The sequence below is a fragment of the Branchiostoma belcheri genome, unplaced genomic scaffold, assembly GCF_001625305.1.
Source record: "Branchiostoma belcheri isolate BF01 breed outbred unplaced genomic scaffold, Haploidv18h27 scaffold42, whole genome shotgun sequence".
Lineage (NCBI taxonomy): Eukaryota > Metazoa > Chordata > Leptocardii > Amphioxiformes > Branchiostomatidae > Branchiostoma > Branchiostoma belcheri.
In genome coordinates, this window is record NW_017804043.1 from 1,223,804 (window position 1) to 1,246,373 (window position 22,570).

At 43.2% G+C, this 22,570-nt stretch overlaps 2 protein-coding genes across 2 annotated transcripts; one reads left to right on the forward strand and one right to left on the reverse strand.

Moving 5' to 3' along the window:
* Window positions 1-959: 959 nt before the first annotated feature.
* LOC109477991 lies at window positions 960-9,904 on the forward strand. Its single transcript, XM_019779444.1, has 5 exons — window positions 960-1,123; window positions 1,862-1,958; window positions 8,247-8,371; window positions 9,275-9,365; window positions 9,833-9,904. Exons 1-5 carry the CDS (start codon window positions 960-962, stop codon window positions 9,902-9,904), a joined length of 549 nt encoding a protein of 182 aa, XP_019635003.1.
* Window positions 9,905-10,816: 912 nt separating this feature from the next.
* LOC109478141 (coiled-coil domain-containing protein 148-like) lies at window positions 10,817-22,558 on the reverse strand. Its single transcript, XM_019779628.1, has 15 exons — window positions 22,307-22,558; window positions 21,829-21,979; window positions 20,606-20,769; window positions 20,011-20,209; window positions 19,562-19,677; window positions 18,377-18,561; window positions 17,618-17,716; window positions 17,036-17,180; window positions 16,193-16,399; window positions 14,858-14,998; window positions 13,728-13,846; window positions 12,640-12,757; window positions 12,029-12,079; window positions 11,312-11,401; window positions 10,817-10,975 (listed from the first exon to the last, which is right to left on the reverse strand). Exons 2-15 carry the CDS (start codon window positions 21,881-21,883, stop codon window positions 10,817-10,819), a joined length of 1,848 nt encoding a protein of 615 aa, XP_019635187.1. The 5' UTR covers window positions 21,884-21,979; window positions 22,307-22,558.
* Between the last annotated feature and the right edge of the window lie 12 nt (window positions 22,559-22,570).

Genomic DNA, 22,570 nt, shown 5'->3' on the forward strand with positions numbered 1-22,570 from the left:
TGGTGTACTATAAGGATTGGCAGTTGATGAAGGCAACTTCATGGTAGCAAAACTAGATTTTCTGGTCATTGTTTTAATAATATATTTGAATTCAATATATTTGAATCTTTACTTGGATAGCGGCAGTTACCCATCCTGTAGTGTACTATACGGATAATGATAAGCAATTGAAGGCATCTAATGCAATTGCAGGGCAGCAAAACTAAATTTTCTGGTTATTGTTTTAATGATATATTTGAATTCAATATACTTAAATCTTTACCGAGGCGGTCCTACGATAGCGGCAGCTACTCAATCTGTAGTGTACTATAAAGATCAGCAGTTCATGGCATATTTTTAATGCAATTTCAGGGCAGCAAAATTAGATTCTCAATGTCAATTTCCTGAGCAATTTTTTAATGTAATAAGTTTAATCAATCCTACCCCGTTTGCTTATTGACTTACATACACCATCGTTCGGATATTTAAAATGGACGACTTTTGAACTAGAGCTAGTTAAAATGTTCTCCTGTATATAATGGTAACAATTTGTTTTCTTGTATGTAATGGTAACTTAAATGGTAAATTAAAATACTTAATTATTGACATTTCTTCTGGTAAATCTTGGTTTCTTACTGCATGTAATTTGTTTGTTTACTAGTCTTACTAGTGCTTGACCTTTCTCCTCTCTATCCCTCCAACAATATTTGATCAGTTAAAAGGCTACTGACAGAGTGCAAAGTACTCTCCAAGCAGAAATTTGGATTTGGGGTTATTTTTGGCGTGTTTTTACGCATTTTATCGGTGTTTCTTTTTTGCACTGGAATCTGGTTTCTTTTTTTCACCCCCCACCCCCCGAAAAAAAATCCAGTGGAAAATAGAAACCTCGATGAAAAAAGCCTAAAAACACGCCAAAAATAACCCAAAACCTCTGTTTGTAGAGTAAGTGCAAAGGGCAATTCTAGAAACACGGAAAAAACATGCACGGGAAAAGACATTTCTCTCCCGTAGTGGTCGTGGTTCTTCTCGGGGCTGTGCGCCTCTGCCTTGCCGCAAACTGTGTGAAGACAGGCCCGTGCTCGTGTCGGATGGACGACGGCTCGGGGGTCATTGATCTCAGCCCTCTTGTCAAGGGAAGCCCGACGTACGTACGATTATCCTGCATTCCCTTTTTCGTAAGGCGTAATCAGGCCCTTTTAGTCTTCGTAATCCGTAGGCAGCCTCCTCGAAAATCAACGTAATTCGTAATAGTACATTAGCCGCAAATCGTAAAGTTGTAATCAGCTCTGAGACTTTAACGTAATTCGTAATCGGCGGCAAAGATTTTGCGTAATTCGTAATCACTACCCCTCATTATAGCTTCAGACATTTAGATAGAACAGCAAAATTTGTATTCCTTATGAAACTAGACAAGCCATGTATCATTAGCTCCATATGCTCACGTATGTAGAACTGAGAGAAGAAATTGAACCTGCACATAGTAGCTAACACTAGTATGTATAGTGTTTATAAGGTATATATTTTTATTGCTGTAAGTTTACCTCTGGTTTATTCATGACCTGTACGTAGCTTGTAAGAGCATGTTATCTCTCTATTCGGCCAATTTCTACTCTTTCCACCACCACCCGAAGCCTGGTAGAAGCTAATGTTTTAAAACCTAAATCCGTAATACCTTGTCAACTGTCTGCTGGCTAATCTTATAGCCTCGCTTGAAATAAAATGAATGTAATTATGGCATTGCTAAATTAGCACGTTTGGTAACCATAGACAAATTACGCCTGTAAATCATGTACAAGGACTTTTAAGGTTGCATCATGTAACTGTTGCTTGACTAACTGCTTTTAGGCGTACCTTTACTGGTGTTGAACCTTTACGTTTCCAGGTACAAGGACATAAGGAGCTCCTACATTCCCGACACCTGGGTCTACTCCTACAACCCGTGCGTGCCATTCTCCGAAGGCTCCTGCAAAAACGTGTCCGTAAGTTCCCCTAGGTATAGAGCTTTTCCATTACTTTATTTAGCCTCTACCAGGCGTCGGGAGGCGGCTTGGAAGAGTAGAAATTGGCCAAATAGAGAAATAACATGCCGAGGGTAAGTTGGTCCGCTACAGAGTACATTCTGCCGCAATAAACTACTTTCTAGCACACCAACTCCCCTGGCATGTTATCTCTCTATTTTAACAATTTCTACTCTTTCCAGTTACCTCCCGAAGCCTGGTAGAGGCTACCCTTCCATAGCCATGGAGCAGACAAGTGTTGGCCGCCATGTTGAACGTCCTTGATTTGAATGGACGGATTTTTTGCAACGCCTTCTAAAGATATATGAATTTAAAATTTGTCCCATTCTCACATCAAAAAGCGGACCACTATAATTTTTACTAAATAATGTCCCCTTCTTGTTTCTAAGTACATGTATAATTGCAGGTTATGTTTGGCCCCAAAGCAAAAAGAGAATATTAACCTGCTGAGGCTACAAACACCATTGTCAAGATCACCCTTAGTTTTCTTAAAAGTCTTGTCCTGCGGAGCACAACAATTGTTGTTCTGCACACACCGTACCATCTGTAACACCCTGTATAGGTACGATTTGGGGGTATTTCTCGTGCAACGCATCACACCACAGTGAAACGCAACGAATGCGGAAGTAACTATGCCACCGCAGAGCAAAAACGTTTGGGGGTCTATGATCTGAAATTATTGAAAAATATTGTGCCAGGAATGCCAGCAGGACAAGGGTTAAATTAAAATGACTTTTAAGAGTTGTGGTTGCCAGGTCGGGAGTTGACGTGCGTCAGAAGTACGGGTACCAGGATCACCAGCGTTACCATGGCAACGGACGATATGGCAGCACCAATCAGCAGCCGTCTTGACAGGCGATGACGTAATCGTCCCCAAATGGTGCGACTCTCTTGGGCTACGGCTACGAAGAGAAAATGTGTGTTATTCAATTGATGGGGTCGTGTGGCGTAGCGGTAGAGTGCTCGACTCGGAACCAAGAGGTTCCGGATTCGAGTCGAGCCCCGACATGCCACCGATCCTGTGCCCTTGGGAAAGGCACTTTACACGACTTTCTTCACTTCGCTCAGGTGAAAATGAGTATTGTATTATCCCCTGTGTTGGAGGCGGCATTGATATAAGTTGGAAAAAAAAACTTGTGTGTGCCGTTACCACGTCTTGTGATTGCATGTTGCAATGTATTTAAAAAATTGACATGTACGAAACTGGTGTGTTACGCCTAAAAGGCGTACTGGTACAGGTTTACTGGTTTATGCGAAACAAACAAACAAACCTGGAGGCTGGTTACCGCTTGAGCCGTACACCGCGTTTAGATGCAGCTGATCGAGGATGGCCTGTGGATTCTGCAGCATCAGTGTTGGCATCAGCATCGGCAGTTGTTGGTGCGGTCCTCCGGGTCTCGGAGTTGAGGGGACAGGCGGTGGGCTGTCATCCCGGTTTAGAGGGTCTGAAAGAGCTGGCCCGAGACTATGCCTAGTTGAGGAGTCAGGTCTCGGATTTGAGGGGACAGGCCTCGGAGTTGAGGAGTCAGGTCTCGGAGTTGAGGGGACAGGCGGTGGGCTGTCGTCCCGGTTCAGAGGGACTGAAAGAGCTGGCCCGAGACTATGCCTAGTTGAGAAGCCAGGTCTCGGATTTGAGGGGACAGGCCTCGGAGTTGAGGGGACAGGCGGTGGGCTGTCAGCCCGGTTCAGAGGGACTGACAGAGCTGGCCCGAGCTCCTGCCTAGACGTACAGATTCAGATTTATTGAATATCGACTAGCATGTCTTTTTATCTATTTAGCTAAAACATTCAAAGAGCAGTATTAACAGAGATGAATAACATAATAAAACTAGCCTCTATCTCTTCAGGAGGCGGCTGGAAAGAGTAGAAATCGACCAAGTAGAGAGATAGCATGCCAGGGGGGTTGGTCTGCTAGAGAGTAGAGTGTGGGTGCAACAAACTGTGCTCTCTATCGGACCAACTCCCCTGGCATGTTGTTATCTCTCTATTTGGCCGATTTCTGCTCTTTCCAGCCGCCTCCCGAAGCCTGGTAGAGGCTACATGAAGAAAACCCCAAAGCAACACATACAAAGGTCAGATTTTAGACCCTACCTAATCGCATTCCTATTCTCATACGTGTGCGCGGCGCCCGCCACCGCTTGGGTCCCGTCGTTGCTTCTTCCTGGTCTCGGTGTAGACGGAACAGTCGGTGCGTCGCGGCTTAGAGGGTGCCACAGACAAATGAACTTTTCTGCATCCTCGTAGGTGTGTGTGTCGGCCGCCACAGGCTGGGCCCCGCCGGTGGTTCCTCCTAGCCTCTGGATAGAGTGAATGAATGAATAAATGAATGAATGAATGAATGGATGGATGGATGGATGGATGGATGGATGGATGGATGGATGGATGGATGGATGGATGGATGGATGGATGGATGAATGAATGAATGAACTTTATTGCTCGACAATCGTACATGGTACAATGTGTGGCAGTAAGACAACAATACTACAAAAGTATCTTATTACATTTCTTACTACAAACTACTATCTATACAGTACATGGGTTACAATAGAGTGGGCAGCCCGGGTGTCGCGAGGTAGACCGGGGCCGTCTGCCGGCGGGCTGTCGTCTGCCGAACTGCCCGAGGCGGTCATCTCGGCTTGGGTTGCCCCGACCACTTCTTTTGGAGTCGTCTGTTGGTCATCGGGTTCTAATATCGAGGAGGAGAAGGATATATTAGCAATTTATGATTAGATACAATATCTTGAAAGCTGATATCATAAACGCATAAACGTCTGTAAATCAACTTTACACTCAACACAGACACAACTACACACACAACTACACACACAACTACACATTTCACTCAGGTGTAAATGAGTTGTAAATGAGTACCTAGCTTCGGTTAGGGACGTCCCTCGGATAGGACGTTAAATGGAGGTCCCGTGTTTGGGAGAGCCATGCATTGAATATAATTAAACCAATGCAGTTCCAGAGCAAGCTGCTAGGGGGCTAAAGTCACGCCACTTCTTTCCCAGAACAAGTGCCCCTAGTATGTCCAGATCACGAGATATCAAAACCGGAAGTTCTGCTGCAGTACCATAAGAAGCCGCTAGGGGGCCCAAAATCTATTAATTTCTAGGTCTCATCAAGACCTACATGTACCCATCTACCAAGCATCAAGTCAATCCAACTAAGCCTTCTCAAGTTATCGTGTTTACAGACACACACAGACACACACACACACGAACACCTCTGAAAACATAAGCTTCTTGGCGAAGGTAATTAAAACTGACCTGACGGCAGACCTAGAACTGCCCCGTACACCGGGTACCGCTTCAGCGTGACGAGGTCTTCCTCCCGTAGCATGTGCCGGTACACGCCTGCCGTCCTCCCGTCCCTCTGTTTGGGGAGGAGCAGCGTCACCGATGGTTCGTCTGGAGTCTGTTCGGGGGGACGAGGCGGTAGTCCCGGGGTCTCGTCTGTGTGACTAGACGGTACCTGAAAAAAAAAGCATTTTATTTGTTACCTCCATGAAAAATTGAGGTATGGTTTTTGGCGTGTCTGTCTGTGTGTCTGTCTGTCTCTCTGTGTGTGTGTCTGTCTGTGTCTGTGTGTGTGTTTGTGTTTCCGCACATTTGCGGCCAGGATAACTGTTGAACCTTTGAATGGATTGTAATGATATTTGGTATGTGGGTAGGTGTCTCTCTGTTTGGGGAGCTGCATCGTCACGGATGGTTCGCCTGGAGCCTGTTCGGGGGGGACGAGACGGTAGTCCCAGGGTTTCTTAAGTGTGACTAGACGGTATCTGGAAAAAAAGCGGTTTACTTCTTTACTTTAGAGCACAAGAGCCATGTAACTGACCTGAGGGCAATACGCACTGGAAAGGTATATAAGTGAGAACTTCATGAACTTGTGTCATTAGCCTCTGTACACTTGAAGAAGCCACACAGGCGAAACCGGTCGTGTGACAGGTTGAATTAAAGTTCTAAACATCATTTGCATGATTTGCCGAATTTTCAGATTAATTATGCAAATTAGGTCCGTATTTGCATAATGCGGTCATCATTTGCATAATTTGCATCCAATAGTGTAGACAGAGTCTAAGCTACCAACATACCAAAAATCATAAAAATACATTGTTTCTATGTGAACTTATCTGCTCCGAAAGGTTTCGTCAGAAACCCCCCTGCATTTCCAGAACAAGCTGCTAGGGGGACCAAACCCAAACCACTTATTACTGACGTCGACAGGAAAAGCTGTCCGCCATTCAAAAATCAAGACCATAGCATGTCCAGAACAACTTGAAGATACAATAACCGGAAGTTCTGCTGCAGTACCACGGTCAGCCACCAGGAGGCCCTAAATTGACCTTGACCTTTGTCTACCCAACACCAACCCACATATCAAATATCATTACAATCTATCCAAAGGTTCAAAAGTTATGCTGGCTGCAAATGTGCGGAAACACAGACAGACACGCCGAAAACAATACCTCCATTTTTCGTGGAGGTATAAAACTGTTTATCAATGATTTAAAAAAGTCTACAAACCTTCGATTTCCTCCTTCCACCTCTCCGTCTGGAGCGTCCAGCCGCATCCTCCGGAATTTGTCCGGAGTGACTAGACGGCAGCCCCTGTGTCTGTTTGGGGCGGCAGGACGGGTCCTTGCGGGTCTGTTCGGGTGGAAGGGGCGGGGGTTTCCCCTGGAAATCCGCCTGGAGGACTGACATCTCTATTTCTTCACTCTCCAGACGTGGTGTCTCCCGTGGGTCAGCCATCACTGCGGATATCTGTCGGTTTGCTGTTTAGATCTTATGTATCCCTGAAAGCCTTCAACATAAAGGCAGACTCGTGGGAAAGACTTGCCAGTGACCGACCACTGTGGCGACGCACAGTTAGAGAGGGTGCCGCTACCTGTGAGGAAGCACGCAGAACTGCCGCACAGCAGAAGAGACGAGCCAGGAAGGAGGGTGCTGCCGGTCCTGTGGTGAACACTGCTCTGTTCTCCTGCCCGCACTGTGACCGCCGGTTCCGGGCGAAAATTGGACTCTACAGTCACCTGAGGACACACCCTACTACAGAGGGATGACAAAGCGGTCCTCGTCAACCTGACGGACGAACGACACTCCGTCTGCCGGCGCCACACCCACCATTCTGTGTTGTGGCGGTTACATCATCTCATCTCAGTTCTAACAGACCTTACTTATGAATAGTAGCAACCTTAATTGTCGTGTGGCGTAGCGGCAGAGTGCCCGACTCGGAAATAAGAGGCCCCGGATACGAGTCCTGATATGCCACCGATCTTGTGCCCTTGGGAAAAAACACTTTGCACGACTTTCCTCACTTAACTCAAGTGAAAATGAGTTTTGCCCTGTCCTGTATTTGTACTCTGTGATGGTGGCGGCATAAAATAAGTTGATATAACTTGAGTGTGCCGTCGCCATGTATGGTCATGAAATGCTGGAATATACAAAAAACTCTAAAATTGTCTAGAAATCGGATGTTGTTTACATGCATAACCAACAGACGAGACCTACTGCGTATCAGTGTGTATTTTCTAATTTACTGTATTATCTTACTACTAGACTAAGAGCTTATTCATGTAGTACAATAAAATCTTGTCATTGATTATCATAAAGGAATAGCAAAATATTTTAATTTGTGGTTTATTTTGCCTCGGAGAGCGTTTTTCACTGATCACGTACACAAGCTCAGCTGCGGCGTGTCGTAGACTTAGTTTCCTGCATACTACCGGATAGCTTGCGGTTTTGAATATTGAAGAACTAAAAGAGATGAAAGGATCCGGAGTTATTTTCTTGTAAGTTTGTGATCCAAGGGTGTGGATAAGTATTAATGTTCTCTGAATCATTCCTGTTGTGTTTTCGCTATACAAAAGATTTAGGCAACAAGCTTAAGACAGTTAAATCGATACATGTTTGTGTGCGTATATACCTGTGCGTGTGCTGTCTGTGTCTGTCATTAGTAGTAAATAAATGTACTCAAGACAGTACCCCGAAAACAGTCGCCAAATAAATTCTGAACAAGGCAGTTAAGTCGATACCTGTGTTTGTACGTTTATATTTCATCAGTCGAATACTTAAAACTTTAGATCCAACACAAGACGTTCTCTCACCTAGAGCTTTCGACCAGTCACTCTCACTGGTCTTCCTAAGTAGCCTCACTGGGTCAGTCTACTGAGAAAGACCAGATGAGCTTTCGTGATAATACTTTTCGGACGTTTGAAATCTCCGGTTTCTTGTTCTGCTGTAGGTGTGCGCCCGGGACAGACTGCAGCACAGTAAGTACGAGAGTTACGGTACGCAGGAGTCCGCAGTGTTTAAGTCTGACACGGACGTGGGGCTAGTACTGGGGTATGTGGACTCACCAACGCTCAGGTAAGGCGGCATTTTAAAACTTTTGTCGTTTACTTAACAATTCATTACCGCAACATTAACAACTTGAACGCTTCTAAAACTCAATTTTTCCTTGTATTTTGCAGTGCGTTCGTCATTAGGTGGGAATTAGCCATGTGCTTCCAACTTTTGTTCTTTATTACGTTGTGTTACATAATGTATTGTCATCTGTATGCGTACAGCCACATGAGGACAAATGAAGATGGATGACATCTATATTTCCTTTATATTAACGTTAATGAAATTTACTTACCTTGGAAGTGTCATCACTAACGATGGAGGATCGAGCAAAGATGTGGATGCCCGCATTGGAAAGGCTAGAACTGCATTTGCCCAACTGAAGCCAGTTTGGAGATCTAAAAGCTTCTCGCTGAAAACTAAGCTTAGACTGTTCGAGTCCAACGTAAAATCTGTTCTGCTGTACGGATGTGACACATGGGGATTGACAAAACACAACATGAGTAAGCTACAGGTGTTTGTAAATGCAAGACTCCGGTACCTTCTTGGGATCTGGTGGCCCAGAAAGATTAAGAATCAGGAACTGTTGGAAATAACAGGCCAGGAACCCATAGAAATTACGATTAGAAGAAGGAAGTGGCGTTGGATTGGTCACACACTACGAAAACCGCCAACGTCCATAACAAGAACAGCCCTAGACTGGAACCCACAGGGGAAACGTCACAGAGGCAGACCCCGCCTCTCCTGGAGAAGAGGAGTGAAGAAAGACCTGGAGAGAGCGAACACAACCTGGCAAGAAACCAAGAAGATAGCGACGAACCGGAGACGCTGGAGACTACTCACTGAGGCCCTATGCTCCCGAGTGGGCGAAGAGGACTAAGTCAAGTAAGTCAACGTTAATGAAATATAATGAAATTTAACCCCTAGGGTAGGCGCTGTAGAACTGTGGTGCGTGGCGAAGAATCAGCCACAAAACCTGACCGTGGTCGGCAGGATGCCCATGTGGCCAAATACCATTGTAAGTCTTACATTTAATTCATTAGGTTACAGTCAAGTCAATTCCTTGGAAGACATCCACTCGCTCGTTGATTTTCACCCGGTTTCGAAAAAAAAGAATCAAATTTTGTTCTCCTCAGGTGAAGGTCCACATGATAAAAAAACAGAATAAAATACCATAACAAGCCGCTAGGGAACCCAAAATCTGACCATTTTTCCAGACAAATAAGTCAATGACCTAGACCAGACGCCTGTCACCATGGTAACTAGTACTGTAACAGACACCCTGTGGTGTTGGGTTACATTATGTAGCAGGACAGAGCTTTTGGTCACTATATACTATGTGTTTTAGTGACAATTAACGTTTAACAGTACTTTGTTAGGCTACACTGTGTGACGGTATATTATGTATTTTTTCGGCAAATGATACATGTACCTTTCTAGCTCACAGCTGATTTCAGCTAAAATCTACCTGATGTTTCCCAACAGATCATGGCTCTGTTTAGCCCCTGCTGCTGTCCAGGAGCAGGTCCAACCTGCGCAGACTCCACAACTACGTGAACATGAGAGCTGCTCATTTTATCTCAAATTGTTCGTTCTATAACTTCTACAATTTATCCCAAAGTTCTCTAAACTTACAAAGAAGAAACTAGTCTTCTGTTAACTACCCAAAACCCACTAATTTTGGAAAAGGTGGAACATAACGTCTTTCAGTATTTACAAAAAAGATCTGAAGTCAAACCCTTCAGCTGTAGTTTTAGACATAGTTTTACATGTATTTCGTCTTATTCAATACGTATGGAATAATATATTTCAATTGATGGTCGTCTATAATTAAAATTACACAATACATTGTTCCCTGTAACTGAGCATGTATATGTGTACTATTGTACGTTTGGGAATGCATATATGCAACACCTGTGCTGCAGTGCAATATGAACCAGTCAGAATTGCCCTGAGGAAGTGTCGGTTGTGAATAAAACACTTGGTTGTGTAAAAAAGAGCTTCCTTAGCTCTAGTTTTGATCTAGCAGCCTGTGTACAGATGGCTTCTTGTACTGAAGCTCTAGTTAGTATGATCTAGCAGTCTGTGTACTGACAACTCTTTTAGAATCATTTAAGTTCATCTGGGCCGACATCGTCTACCAGATACCTTTGACCTAGTGTTGACGTCACACTTCACAGAAGCCACATGACAAGCTTCACAGTCAGTGGATGTTTGGTCACGTTGCCTTAGAATTTTGCCTGTTGCAGAAGACATCTTTTCCAACATAACATTTGGAAACTACAGACGGGATGTTAACCTTATATGCGCAAATAAGACCTTATATGAGACTTTCTGCCTAAGTGCTATGCACAACACTTTACGGGTTTCGCGCAGGTGCAGTACGTTCTGCTAATATGCTGCCTCTAGTTATGATCTAGCAGCCTGTACGGAAGCTCTAGTTATGATCTAGCAGCCTGTACGGAAGTCCTAGTTATGATCTAGCAGCCTGTGCACAGATGACTCCTGGTCTTTCCTAGGCGGGCGGGGTGGGGCGATGTCCTTCAGAATGTGGCGTGCGTACTCGGACGTGTGAAGCCCCGCCTCTCTCAGTGCCTGCTCAACACGCACTCTGTTGTCTGACGCAACCTGAAAAATACAGTTAAAGAAGTATGTGCATCTGTATCGGTATAGCCAGTATAACCGCCCTTTGGCATAACACACAAGCTTTGCAGGCACGTGGCGCGGCGGCAGCTGGCTCCGTTACACCAAACGACGTGTTACACCTAACCCTTGAACATCTAACTCTAAACATTGTTAAAAGCTATCTATTGACAATGCCCCTACTGTACTTGGTGACAGTGAGTTCCACTCTGTGATAGTTCTAGGAAAGAATGAGTTTTTGAACACCTCAATCCTTGGTTAATAACTCTGGTACAAAGACTTTGAAAATGGCATACATAAGTATGCTAGGCCAAGACCTACCTGTTGGTCAGTGAATCCATGCAAGTGAAACAATGGTCTCTGGATGTTGATATCTTCTTCTGTGCCAATACCCATCCTGGCTTTGGATGCCTGGGGCAAAATCAATGCATCATTCTATTATTCAATATAATAACTTAAGCATTAGGAAATGGATGTAATTAAAATTCAAAAGGCCCTGTTGTACATATACATGTAGGTCACTGGAACAATTAAAAAGTCTAATCAATTGGTCTTTTCTGTATATAACAAGAAATAAATTTGAAAGACCTTTAATATACATGTATATATATATAGAGAGAGATTTTAACTTAAAGTGAATTTAATGTGAAATTGTTGCTGATTCTGTACAATGCATTTTGTGCATTTACACATCTTTATATCTGCCATTACTATTCACATAATGTACATGTATACATAATCATGTACATAGTATGAATAGACTAGAATAACTAAGTGTCTGTAGCTGTATCTGTATAAGTATAGCCGGTATAACCGCCTTTTGGCATAACACACCTGCTTCGCAGGCACGTGGCGCGGCGGCAGCTGGCTACATTACACCGAACGACTTGTTACACCTAACCCTTGAACATCTAACTCTAGGCATTGTTTAAAGCTATCTAATGATAACGCCCCTACTGTACTTGGTAACAGCGAGTTCCACTCTGCGATAGTTCAAGTGTCAAAAAGAAACTAATTATGAGGAGTTATGACACTTACAGTTGTGTCTCCCATCATTCGTACTGGGTCTACCTCCACATGGGGCTCCACCTGTAGTACATGGAACAGGACAGATGTAAAAAAAACCTTTTGACCTGTGGTTGTTTGTTTGTTTGTTGGTTTGTTTGTTTATTTATTTATCCAGGAAATACAAATCGCCTGATGGCGTTTTTCAATGGTTCCTGGGGGAAAATCCCAAACAAAAATCTATTAACAAAATGAACTCAAGATGAACAAAGGTATCAAATAAAGTTACGCAGATTACAAATTGATACAAAATCAAAATAACATACATGATACATGTGGTTGTTGTTGTAAATGATTATTATCACTCTTACATTGGTGAAGTTTAGACATCCAGGTAGTAAGATACCCCCAAAACAGTTACTCAAGCAACTGGATATGATTTTGGAACAGTCAGACATTTCAGGTAGCATCCACTACCTTTCGTCCTAGAGACTTGCAGGAGAAAGGCAGGTTTATAAGCACGGACTATTGATTGATATGCAATTTTTTTGAAGTTTCTATTTTTACATATCAATTAATAGCAAATAATCAAAATAAAGCCATACTGAATATCTTAAGATCTACAGTATACTCTTACTCCATACCATTTGCCTGAGAGCTTCCAGTCTCCTCTCTTTCTCTCTCTCTTCTTCTTCCTGTCTTTCCTGGGCTTCTTTCCTCCGCTGATGCTTCTTTTCTATCTGTTCTTCTCTGTATTTCACCCTATATTGTTAAACAATGATCGATTGTTAACTTATGTAGTTAAAAATTGATCAAAATTAAACAAATTTTGTAATTTTTTTTATTTTGCTGGGTTACAGCTGCAAATGTTGAGTAAAAAGACTCTTTTTACACAACCAAGTGTTTTATTCACAGCCGGCGTTTTGGTTTATTCAGAGCTAAAGTCTGTCACCTTCCTCAGGGCAATTCTGACTGGTTCACATTGCACTGCAGCACAAGTGTTGCTCTGTACGTTTGGGAATGCATCTATTATATAATAGCAGCAACAAAAAAAAACACCTGTGCTGCAGTGCAATGTGAACCAGTCAGAATTGCCCTGAGGAAGGTGACAGACCTCGGCTCTGAATAAACCAAAACATTGGCTGTGAATAAAAGATTTGGTTGTGTAAAAAGAGTCTCTTTACTCAGTAACCTACCAACCTGATGAAACTATGAGTGAGTGAGTGAGTGAGTGAGTGAGTGAGAGTGGGTGGGTGAGTGGGTGGGTGGGTGAGTGAGTGAGTGAGTGAGTAAAGATTGAGTGAGTGAATGTGAGTGAGTGAGTGTGTGAGTGTGTGAGTGAGTGAGTGAGTGAGTGAGTGAGTGAGTGAGTGAGTGAGTGAGTGGGTAAAGATTGAGTATTTTCATTTATGGTCCCTGGCCAAGTTTTATGGAGTTAGAAAAGTGACAATATACGCAAACAGCATGTTGGCAGAACGTACTGCGCCTGCGCAGAACCCTGATTTTCACGGTTTCAGTTGGATGTTTGGTCAACGTTTCATCAGAATTTTGCCTGTTGCAGACGATATTTCTTCCGACATGGCATTTGGAAACTACAGACGGAGTGTTGATCAAGTTATATGCGCAAATACAACCTTATATGGGACGTTCTGTCAAAGTGTTATGCACAATGTATTGCGGATTTCGCGCAGGTGCAGTGCGTTCTGCCAACATGCTTACGCACACCACTCACCTCTCCTTGTCATGCTCTGCCTGTTCTGCCATAAGCTTCTGCAGTTCCTCCATACGTCTCCTGTCAGCTTCTGCAGCAACAGCACGTGCCCTCTGCTTCTCTTCGTAGAACTCAACCAACTATAGCATGGATTGAAACATTGTTTGTACAATGTATTGTCAAAGCTACCAAGCTAAGGTTTGCGAACAACCACCATGACTTGGGTCCACTCAAGGCCCAATACCTGCCCTCTGCTTCTCTTCGTAGAACTCAACTAGCTATAGAAAAGATGGGAACACTGCTTTTTTAGTACATTCACAAAGTACAGTCAAACCTGCCAAGGTGACCACCTCTTCAAGCTGGCCACCTGGCCATGGTGACCATTTTTTTTTCAGTCCCCAAAATTTCCCCTATTGACACAAGCATTAAGTAACCTGTGCAAGGTGACCATCCGCCATGAGTTGGGTCCGCTCAAGGCCTAATACCTGCCTAAGCTGCTTCTTTTCATAGAACTCAACCAGCTACAGAATGGATGGAAACATTGTACTGTAGTACATTCACAAAGTACTGCAAAAGACACAAAAGCCATATACCGGGGACTATACATACTTCTAATACTAGTATGAACTGTACATCCCAGATCTAGACATAACAAGAACCATTTGTTTTTCAACAACTGTAAAATATTTGATGTGGTTTTCAACTTTATTTTGCAGACAGGACGTTTTGTTTGATTTAGTTGATTGATTTTGATTTGTACACCAGCTCATTATGTACCTTTGTCATTTCTTCTTCTTATTATTATTATTACTTTGTTTTATTGTTTCCTTTTATGTGTGAGGAGAGGGCTGAGATAAGTTTTATAACTTTTTGCCTCATCCTCGAAAAATAAATGTGAATAAAATAAATAAATAAATAACAAGTACCATAATTCTGATTATACAGTCTGATTATAGAGTCTGATGGAATGATGTAGAAAAGAGTTCTGAAGTCTTTTTGTTCTGGCTGGGAAGGGGATGGTGTTTTTGTTTCTGAGTAAAAATCCGGTAGCTGCTGATCTAGAGACAGGGACATTTGTGTGATGAATTTTATGGCACCATCCTTGCTTATAATGTAGAACAGTTATTGTTACAATCATTATGAATATTTACCCTTTGGTGATCCTTTGCTCTCCTTAATTTTTCCTTCTTCTCTTCCATCTGTCTTCTCTCCTCCTCTTCCTCTCTCATTCGTGCCTTGATGGCAGCTTCTATGGCCATCTGCTCTCTCTTGATCTCCTGCCAGTAGTGCAACTGTGGGGGGAGGGAGGGGGAAGTAAATTAGCTACTTTCAACATGATTTTAAAGGTAGCAGTAGACAATATTAACAGGGTCCTGTTTTAACCATTTATTGTGAATTTCTACCAACTCCTATAAAAGGAACACACCTAGAGCAGGATATATAGTTGTATGGGTAATTTTACCTGTTATTACCTGGTAATATCAATAGTACTATAGTACTTGCTTATAAACCTGCATTTCTGCACAAGTTCTCTAGTGTCACTGACGACAGGTAGTGGATGCTACCTCAAATGTCTGACCGTTTCCAAAATCATATCCAGTTGCTTGAGTAACTGTCTTTTTGGCAAATATTTATACCTGTTCTCTCAACACAGCACAGTCCTCCTGTTCCTGATGTTTGATCCTGGCCTCCCTGGCCTGTTCATGAGCGGTGCACACGGCAGCGAACATGGCCCGCGCTTTTCCCATCCCCATTGAGAAGAGGAAGAAGAAGAAACAGAGCAAAAACAAAATGAATTACCTGTTCTCTCAGTACAGCACATATGTCATCCTGTTCCTGGTGTTTGATCCTGGCCTCCCTGGCCTGTTCGTGAGCGGTACACACAGCAGCAAATGTCGCCCACGCTTTTCCCACCCCACCAAGAAGAAGAAGAGGAAGAAACAGAGCAAAAACAACGTAATTACCTGTTCTCTGAGTACAGCACAGATATCCTCCTGTTCCTGGTGTTTGATCCTGGCCTCCCTGGCCTGCTCGTGAGCTGTGCACACGGCAGCAAACGTGACCCGCGCTTTCCCCATCCCCACCAAGAAGAAGAAGAAACAGAGCAAAAACCATATGTTTTCCTTCTGTGAAGGTAAACATAATTACCTGCTCTCTCAGTACAGCACAGATATCCTCCTGTTCCTGGTGTTTGATCCTGGCTTCCCTGGCCTGTTCGTGAGCCGTACAGACGGCAGCAAACGTGGCCTGTGCTTTCCCCATCCCCACCAAGAAGAGGAAGAAGAAGAAGAAGAAACAGAGTAAAAACAAAATGAATTACCTGTTCTCTCAACACAGCACAGATATCCTCCTGTTCTTGGTGTTTGATCCTGGCCTCCCTGGCCTGTTCGTGAGCGGTGCACACGGCAGCGAACGCGGCTCGTGCCTTCCCCATCCACACCAAGAAGAAGAAGAGGAAGAAACAGAGCAAAAACAAAATGAATTACCTGTTCTCTCAACACAGCACATATGTCCTCCTGTTCCTGGTGTTTGATCCTGGCCTCCCTGGCCTGCTCATGAGCGGTACACACGGCAGCAAACGTGGCTCGCGCCTTCCCCATCAGTTCTGCGCGGTCTCGGGTCCAGCTGTGTCGTACCGAGCGTATCTGGTCGTGGTACAGCCTGTATGCAGAGTACCACGCCTCGTGGGAAACCTAAAACCACACACCAGAACATAGTGTCACACAGTCATGTGTAGTTATCATGAAAGTTCATCTGTGTTGGTAGTCATCATAGTAACATGCCAGCTGTGCCGAACCGAGCGCATCTGATCATGGTACAGCCTGTATGCAGAGTACCACGCCTCGTGGGAAACCTACAACCACACACAAGAACATAGTGTCATACATGTACATGGCATACATATATTTTAAGTAGCGTGCGTAGTCCAGTGTTTAGCGACCCTTCCTCTGGACTAAGAGGTTGGGAGTTCGAATCCCGACTGATGTCGCTCACCTGATGACATGCACGCTACTGGAAAGGGTCTCAGTCATTAGGATGGGACATTAAACCGTGGTCTACTGTTCATTGTGCTTGTCGAAAAGAGCCAGAGGAATTCACAATGAACCTGTAAATACTGTACATAACGTCTGATCTCTGTTATAACCAGTGGGAGATTAGCTCTCCATTGAGCTAAAACTGGTTCGAGATCACTTTCTTTCTTTTTTCTTTTCTTTCTTTAAAGTTCATCTGTATTGGTAGTAATCATAGTAAAACTCCCTGGCACCTTTGAAAAATTTCTGATGTCATGTATCCTCAAAGTCTAAAATATCCAATGATTTGAGGCATACCAGTGCAGCTCTTGTCTTGCGAGGCAGGTGTTTGCGGAGTCTGTCCAGGTAGAGTTGTCGCCTGTGTGGCAGGTCGTGTGGGTACTGCTCTAGTACCACCTGGAACACCCAGTGGTCTTCAGTCTTCCAACCTCCTGTACTGGAACTGTGGGAGGGGGGCAGGCGGTACAGAAACTTAGGCCACAGAAAGTAATTTTTACAGAAAGCCCACAAGAATTGTACAGGTCACTTTTCAGTTGATAACCATTGCTGGTCCTGATGAATTTATTGTTAGTTTCGCCATTGCCAGCCCTCCTAATTTTATTGTTAAGCTGATTGCCATAATCCCCCATACTGATCCTCTCCTTCTTCTTACCATCTTAGCCAAAAGAAGGGGAAAATGCTACATGAAATATTTAATACAATAATTATTACATTATAAAGAGAGAAGGGATCCTCTAGATGTAGACGTAGCACAGTAATGTAGCACTAGTCTTGCTCTTCCTACCCTTGTAACCCAGTTATCTAACTTAGTGCATTTGGCCCGTGTAGGACGTGAATATGCAATAAAGTTCATTGTTATTGTCATATATTTGTACTTACCTTATAGTTTCTTTGTTTGTATGTTCCAATTCCTCTAGCCTTTCTTGATACTGTGAGTCTATATGGAGAAATTCCTGCAGTACAGAATCCTTTAATTTCCTGAAAGAAGAAAAACAAAATATAAAACTTTTACAACTAATACTGTTAGGACTAAGGAAAAAATTAGCAACTTTGCAACACACTCAATTTCAAACCTTTTCTGGATTTGACTTACTACTTTACAATGATTTTTACGATGAACCGCCAGGTGCCTGATCCTCGGTGTATGGTGTGAAAAGCCTTCATTCGTTGTCAGTTGCTATAATCACCAAATAAAACCACCTTGTTTGCTACGCTCACTCAGTGGTTTTATGAGGTGGTTATATCAACTTACAAGGCTTTATCACACCATATACACCTCAGGTGGGTCATTAACCCTTAAGTAATCATTAAGCATTAAAATTTCTTTACCAGAATAACCAAAGGTCATTGATTTTCTAATTATAAACCAATTCTGTTTTAGTATCATGAAAGTTCACCTGTGTTGGTAATTACATGTTTAGAGTTAAAACTTAAGATCCAACTGTTACACAAGACGTTCTCTCACCTAGAGCTTTCGACCTGTTACTCTGGTCTTCCTCAGTAGACTAACCCGGCAGTAAGGAGTCTACTGAGGAAGACCAGAGTGACTGGTCGAAAGCTCTAGGTGAGAGAACGTTTTGTGTTGGATCTTAAGTTTTAACTCTGAACAATTCTGTTTTAGTGTTTAACTAATCATACCTGTCTGGACATTCCAGGCTTGCCACAGCGGGAGGAATGCCAGTCTCCTGTAGTTTGTCCCCAGCATGCAGCATGTTCTGTAGGTAAGGCAGGTTTAACTCATCCTCCAGTTTCCTCTGCTCCTGCTGAAGTCTCTGCATCAAGTCCTGCTGCTGAGCCTTCACCGACTCAACCTGGTCTTTTATCTACAGAACAACAAAGCAGATTAGATCAGATCAGCCTCGCTCCACCAGTAACAGCCTGCTCTTTGCCCAGTTGGGTGTCGACACGCCAGGAGGCAAAAGCTGACGCACTCTTTTGCAGCTCGCCTCCTGGCGTCCGGTAACGACATCATCAGTCTGCTTTTATGCTCTGATGCCTTCCCCAGAAGTCAGTTCTGGCGTCAATACTGCCAGTTGGTAAGCAGACCTTAAGTAGGCCCTCGCTCAGTTTCTTTTATCCTAGACATTGTATTTTTTTAAATTTATGTATTTTGTGTTGTCTATGTTGTCTATGGGCTCTGCCTGAATCAAACAATAAATAAATAAATAAATTTTAGACACAGGACATGCAGAGGCAAATGGCGGGCTGCCATCAAGCCCCTGGTCATCAGAGTGCAAGCATGTCTAACTCCTGACACAAGGAACAATAGATGATAAACCGGATAGATAGAGAGACTCTGCATCAAGTCCTGCTGCTGGGCCTTCACCGACTCAACCTGGTCTTTTATCTACAGAACAATAAATCACATTTCAGACTTCTAGATCACATGCAGTCAAAATTGTGAAACAAATACCATGGGGCGAGGGACCCAGGGGATCGACGAAAAGGAGCCACACCAGACACAGCACTTTGGCAGAACGTACTGAACCTGCACGAACCCCAGATCAATTTCACGGTTTTCGTTGGATTTTTGGTCAATGTTGCATCAGAATGTTGCCTGTTGTAAACAATATTTTTGCCAACATAACATTTGGCAACTACAGACTGAGTGTTAACCTTCTATGTGCGAATTTATATAAGACGTTCTGCCAAAGTGCTATCTACAATACATTACAGATTTTGCGCAGGTGCAGGATGTTCTGCCGACATGCTCCCAAACACTCATTAAGCAACCACCTGCTAACCAGCTAACCTATTGACTTAACCAACTAATCCATTAACAAACCAATCAACCAACCAACCAACCAATAATGCTGCATGTACCTCTTGATGCTCTTCCTTCAGGTCTTCTCCCTCCCCCTGGGATATAGCTTCTGCATGCTCTTGTAGCCAGTACAGCAGATCTTCTCTCAGGTCCCATACGGGGTCAACGGTGGCAGCTGGAACAGCCAGCAACATACATGCATGTTAGTTATTAAGTTAAAGTCCTCCCTGCACCATGTGGTGCATAGGGCAGAGCCCATCTCCAGTTCAATAGCCCTTGGGCCACACACTTGTTCAATCACTACAGCAGGGGGCTAGTCCACAGGTAGTGGTGTGTGTTTAATTCCCTTACTCTTTCTCAAATGCTGAGTGCTAAGCAGAGAAAGCAGTATGTCCATTTTTTAAGTCTTTGGTATGACTCGGCCGGGGATCGAACTCACGACCTACCAAATACAAGGCATTGAGCACTCTACCCACTTGGCTACTCCTTACAAGAAGGTAAATATCACCTTTAAAGTCTCCAGTGTCTGCAGAAAGCATGGCGTTGTACGCTTCACACTCATCGAAGAACTCTGTGCACAGTGAGAAGTCGTGGGTTAGAGGGCTGGTCAAACCGTCCAGCTCGATCTGGGCCTGCCGCCGCGCCGTGGTCAGTCGTAACTGCTCCTTGTGCCAGACCATCTTGTGCTGTTTCTGTAGGTTGTGCTCCTGTTGAAATCATTAACTTGAGTCAGAGAAGGAACTAGAAAGTTTAAGGTAACATTTGCAAAGCAAATGCATAATGTTTACCTTTGCATATGGTCTGCTCTGTTAATTCTTACTCAAACACATTCATATACATGTATCTGGTGGCAGGAGTCTAAATCACTCCTGTTATAAAATTCTCGCCGCTATATGTAGCCGATGGAGGTGGCGCTTTTGCACATAGCAGCGGGAAGCAGAACTCCAGTCAGAAGCTCCGATGAAGGTGTCTGATAGACACCGAAACGTCAACACTTAGGTGAGAAATCTTGGTTGTGTAAAAGAAAACTCCTGTATCCTATAGACCTATACTTTACCAACCTGATGAAACTATTTTTATAAGTATACATTTGTAACCCTAACCTTTCCAGCTTTAGACTTCTGAGCGATCTGCTGCACTTTCCCCAGCTTCTCCTCCCCAGCCCGTCTCCTGTCTGCGATCAGTTCTCTCACGGCATCATAGTCCACCTGCCGGTACTTGTTACTCCTGTTTCCTCCCATTATCCTGGTGAACACCTGGCCTTTGTCTGAAATAAACAATTTAAACTCTAGTGTCACTGACAAAAGGTAGTGGATGCTACCTGAAATGTCTGACTGTTTCCAAACTCATTTCCAGTTGCTGTTTTACTTGTTACTCCTGTTTCCTCCCATTATCCTGGTAAACACCTGGCCTTAGTCTGAAATTAACATTCCCAATGATGAAGGTTGGACATCGAAACAATTTAAACTCTAGTGTCACTGACAAAAGGTAGTGGATGCTACCTGAAACATCAGACTGTTTCCAAACTCACATCCAGTTGCTGTTTTACTTGTTACTCCTGTTTCCTCCCATTATCTGCGTAAACACCTGGCCTTAGTCTGAAATACACATTGAACTTCTTTTTTAAGTATATAGTAGAGAGGATTCACACCTCAAGCTAAGGCCACACCAATTAAATTTCTTGGTTAACGGATTTTTCTAGAAAAATAATGGAGCGGGCGGGCGAAAAAAAAATAAAAAATAAAAACAGGCCTAGGCATCCTATTATGGCCCAAAATGGTACGATAAGAGTCATGAAGTCAACACACCAGGCTGGTTCAAAATTTAAACAATGAATTTTGAACTTTTAATGACACCACTGCATTGAAAGATTGAATGACTGTAACAAGTAGTAAGAAAAGGACTGTTTTCAACTGTTCAGGGCAAATGTGAGCATTTTGCAGTAGATTCTGAATTTTTATTTTTATTTGCAAATCAGAAAAAAATGAAGCGGCGAATCCGTTAACCAAGAAAATAAATTGGTGTGGCCTAACGGACATCTTGCACACGCAGTCTTCATTAAGACATCTGGAGATGCATAGTTTCCTTGTATGACAGGCTGAATAAAAGTTCTAAATGGGAACTACAAGTATGTACTAACGGCTCCAGATGTCTTACTGAGGGACGGCTGCGTGTGTGAGATGCATAGATGACGGTTACCTTGAGGAATAAATCCAGGGCTATGCTTTATTGTACTTCAAAATACATGTGCAAAATTTACAATGTGAACTGATTTATATCACGGCCAGGGGAAAGCACAAAAACTACACTGTTACGTAAACCTTACCTGTTGGGTCTGACCGATGGAGGAAGAGGAAGTTCTTTAGATCTCGACCTGACATGGCACTTGTCAGGAAAGCCCAACGTCAATGTCAGGGTTAAGATTCTTCCAAATGATGTAAAGTGGACTTAGATCTGGAATTCAAATTTCCTTCAGACTGAAAATGCAAATGGATAGAAGAACAGTATTTAAGTTAACACCAACATTGACGTTCCTCATTTCAAATAAATGTAGGAAAATTTTCCTGTACATATACAAAATCATGACAATTACTCAATGCGGTCTTGTTATCAACCTTCAAAGATTTTTCAACAATCGTCCCTGCAGTTCCAAAACAAGCTGCTAGTTAGCCCAAACTCACAGGGCTTTTTCCCTAGCACAAAATGTTTACAGACAGACACACAGACGAATGTTGACATGATATTCTTGCCGAAGATTAAAAAAACACAACCGTATCATGGTTCCGAACAAATTCATATCTCACCATTTGTAGTCACTCGTATTTCTCAGCGTCGGAATTCGCCCATAGCAACACAGCACAAAATGCCCCCCTCCCCACGAACTCAGTTTCTTTCCCGTTCCAAGAACATTTGGGAACAAAATTGATCACTGCGACTACTTTTCTTAACTCTTGATACGTCCCGGTATCAGAAAAGTTCAAATAGTTTTCACAAATTACGTCATAAATGTGCAAAAAAATCCACAAATAATTTGCGAAACAAAAAAAATTTGTCCCCAACACACACCA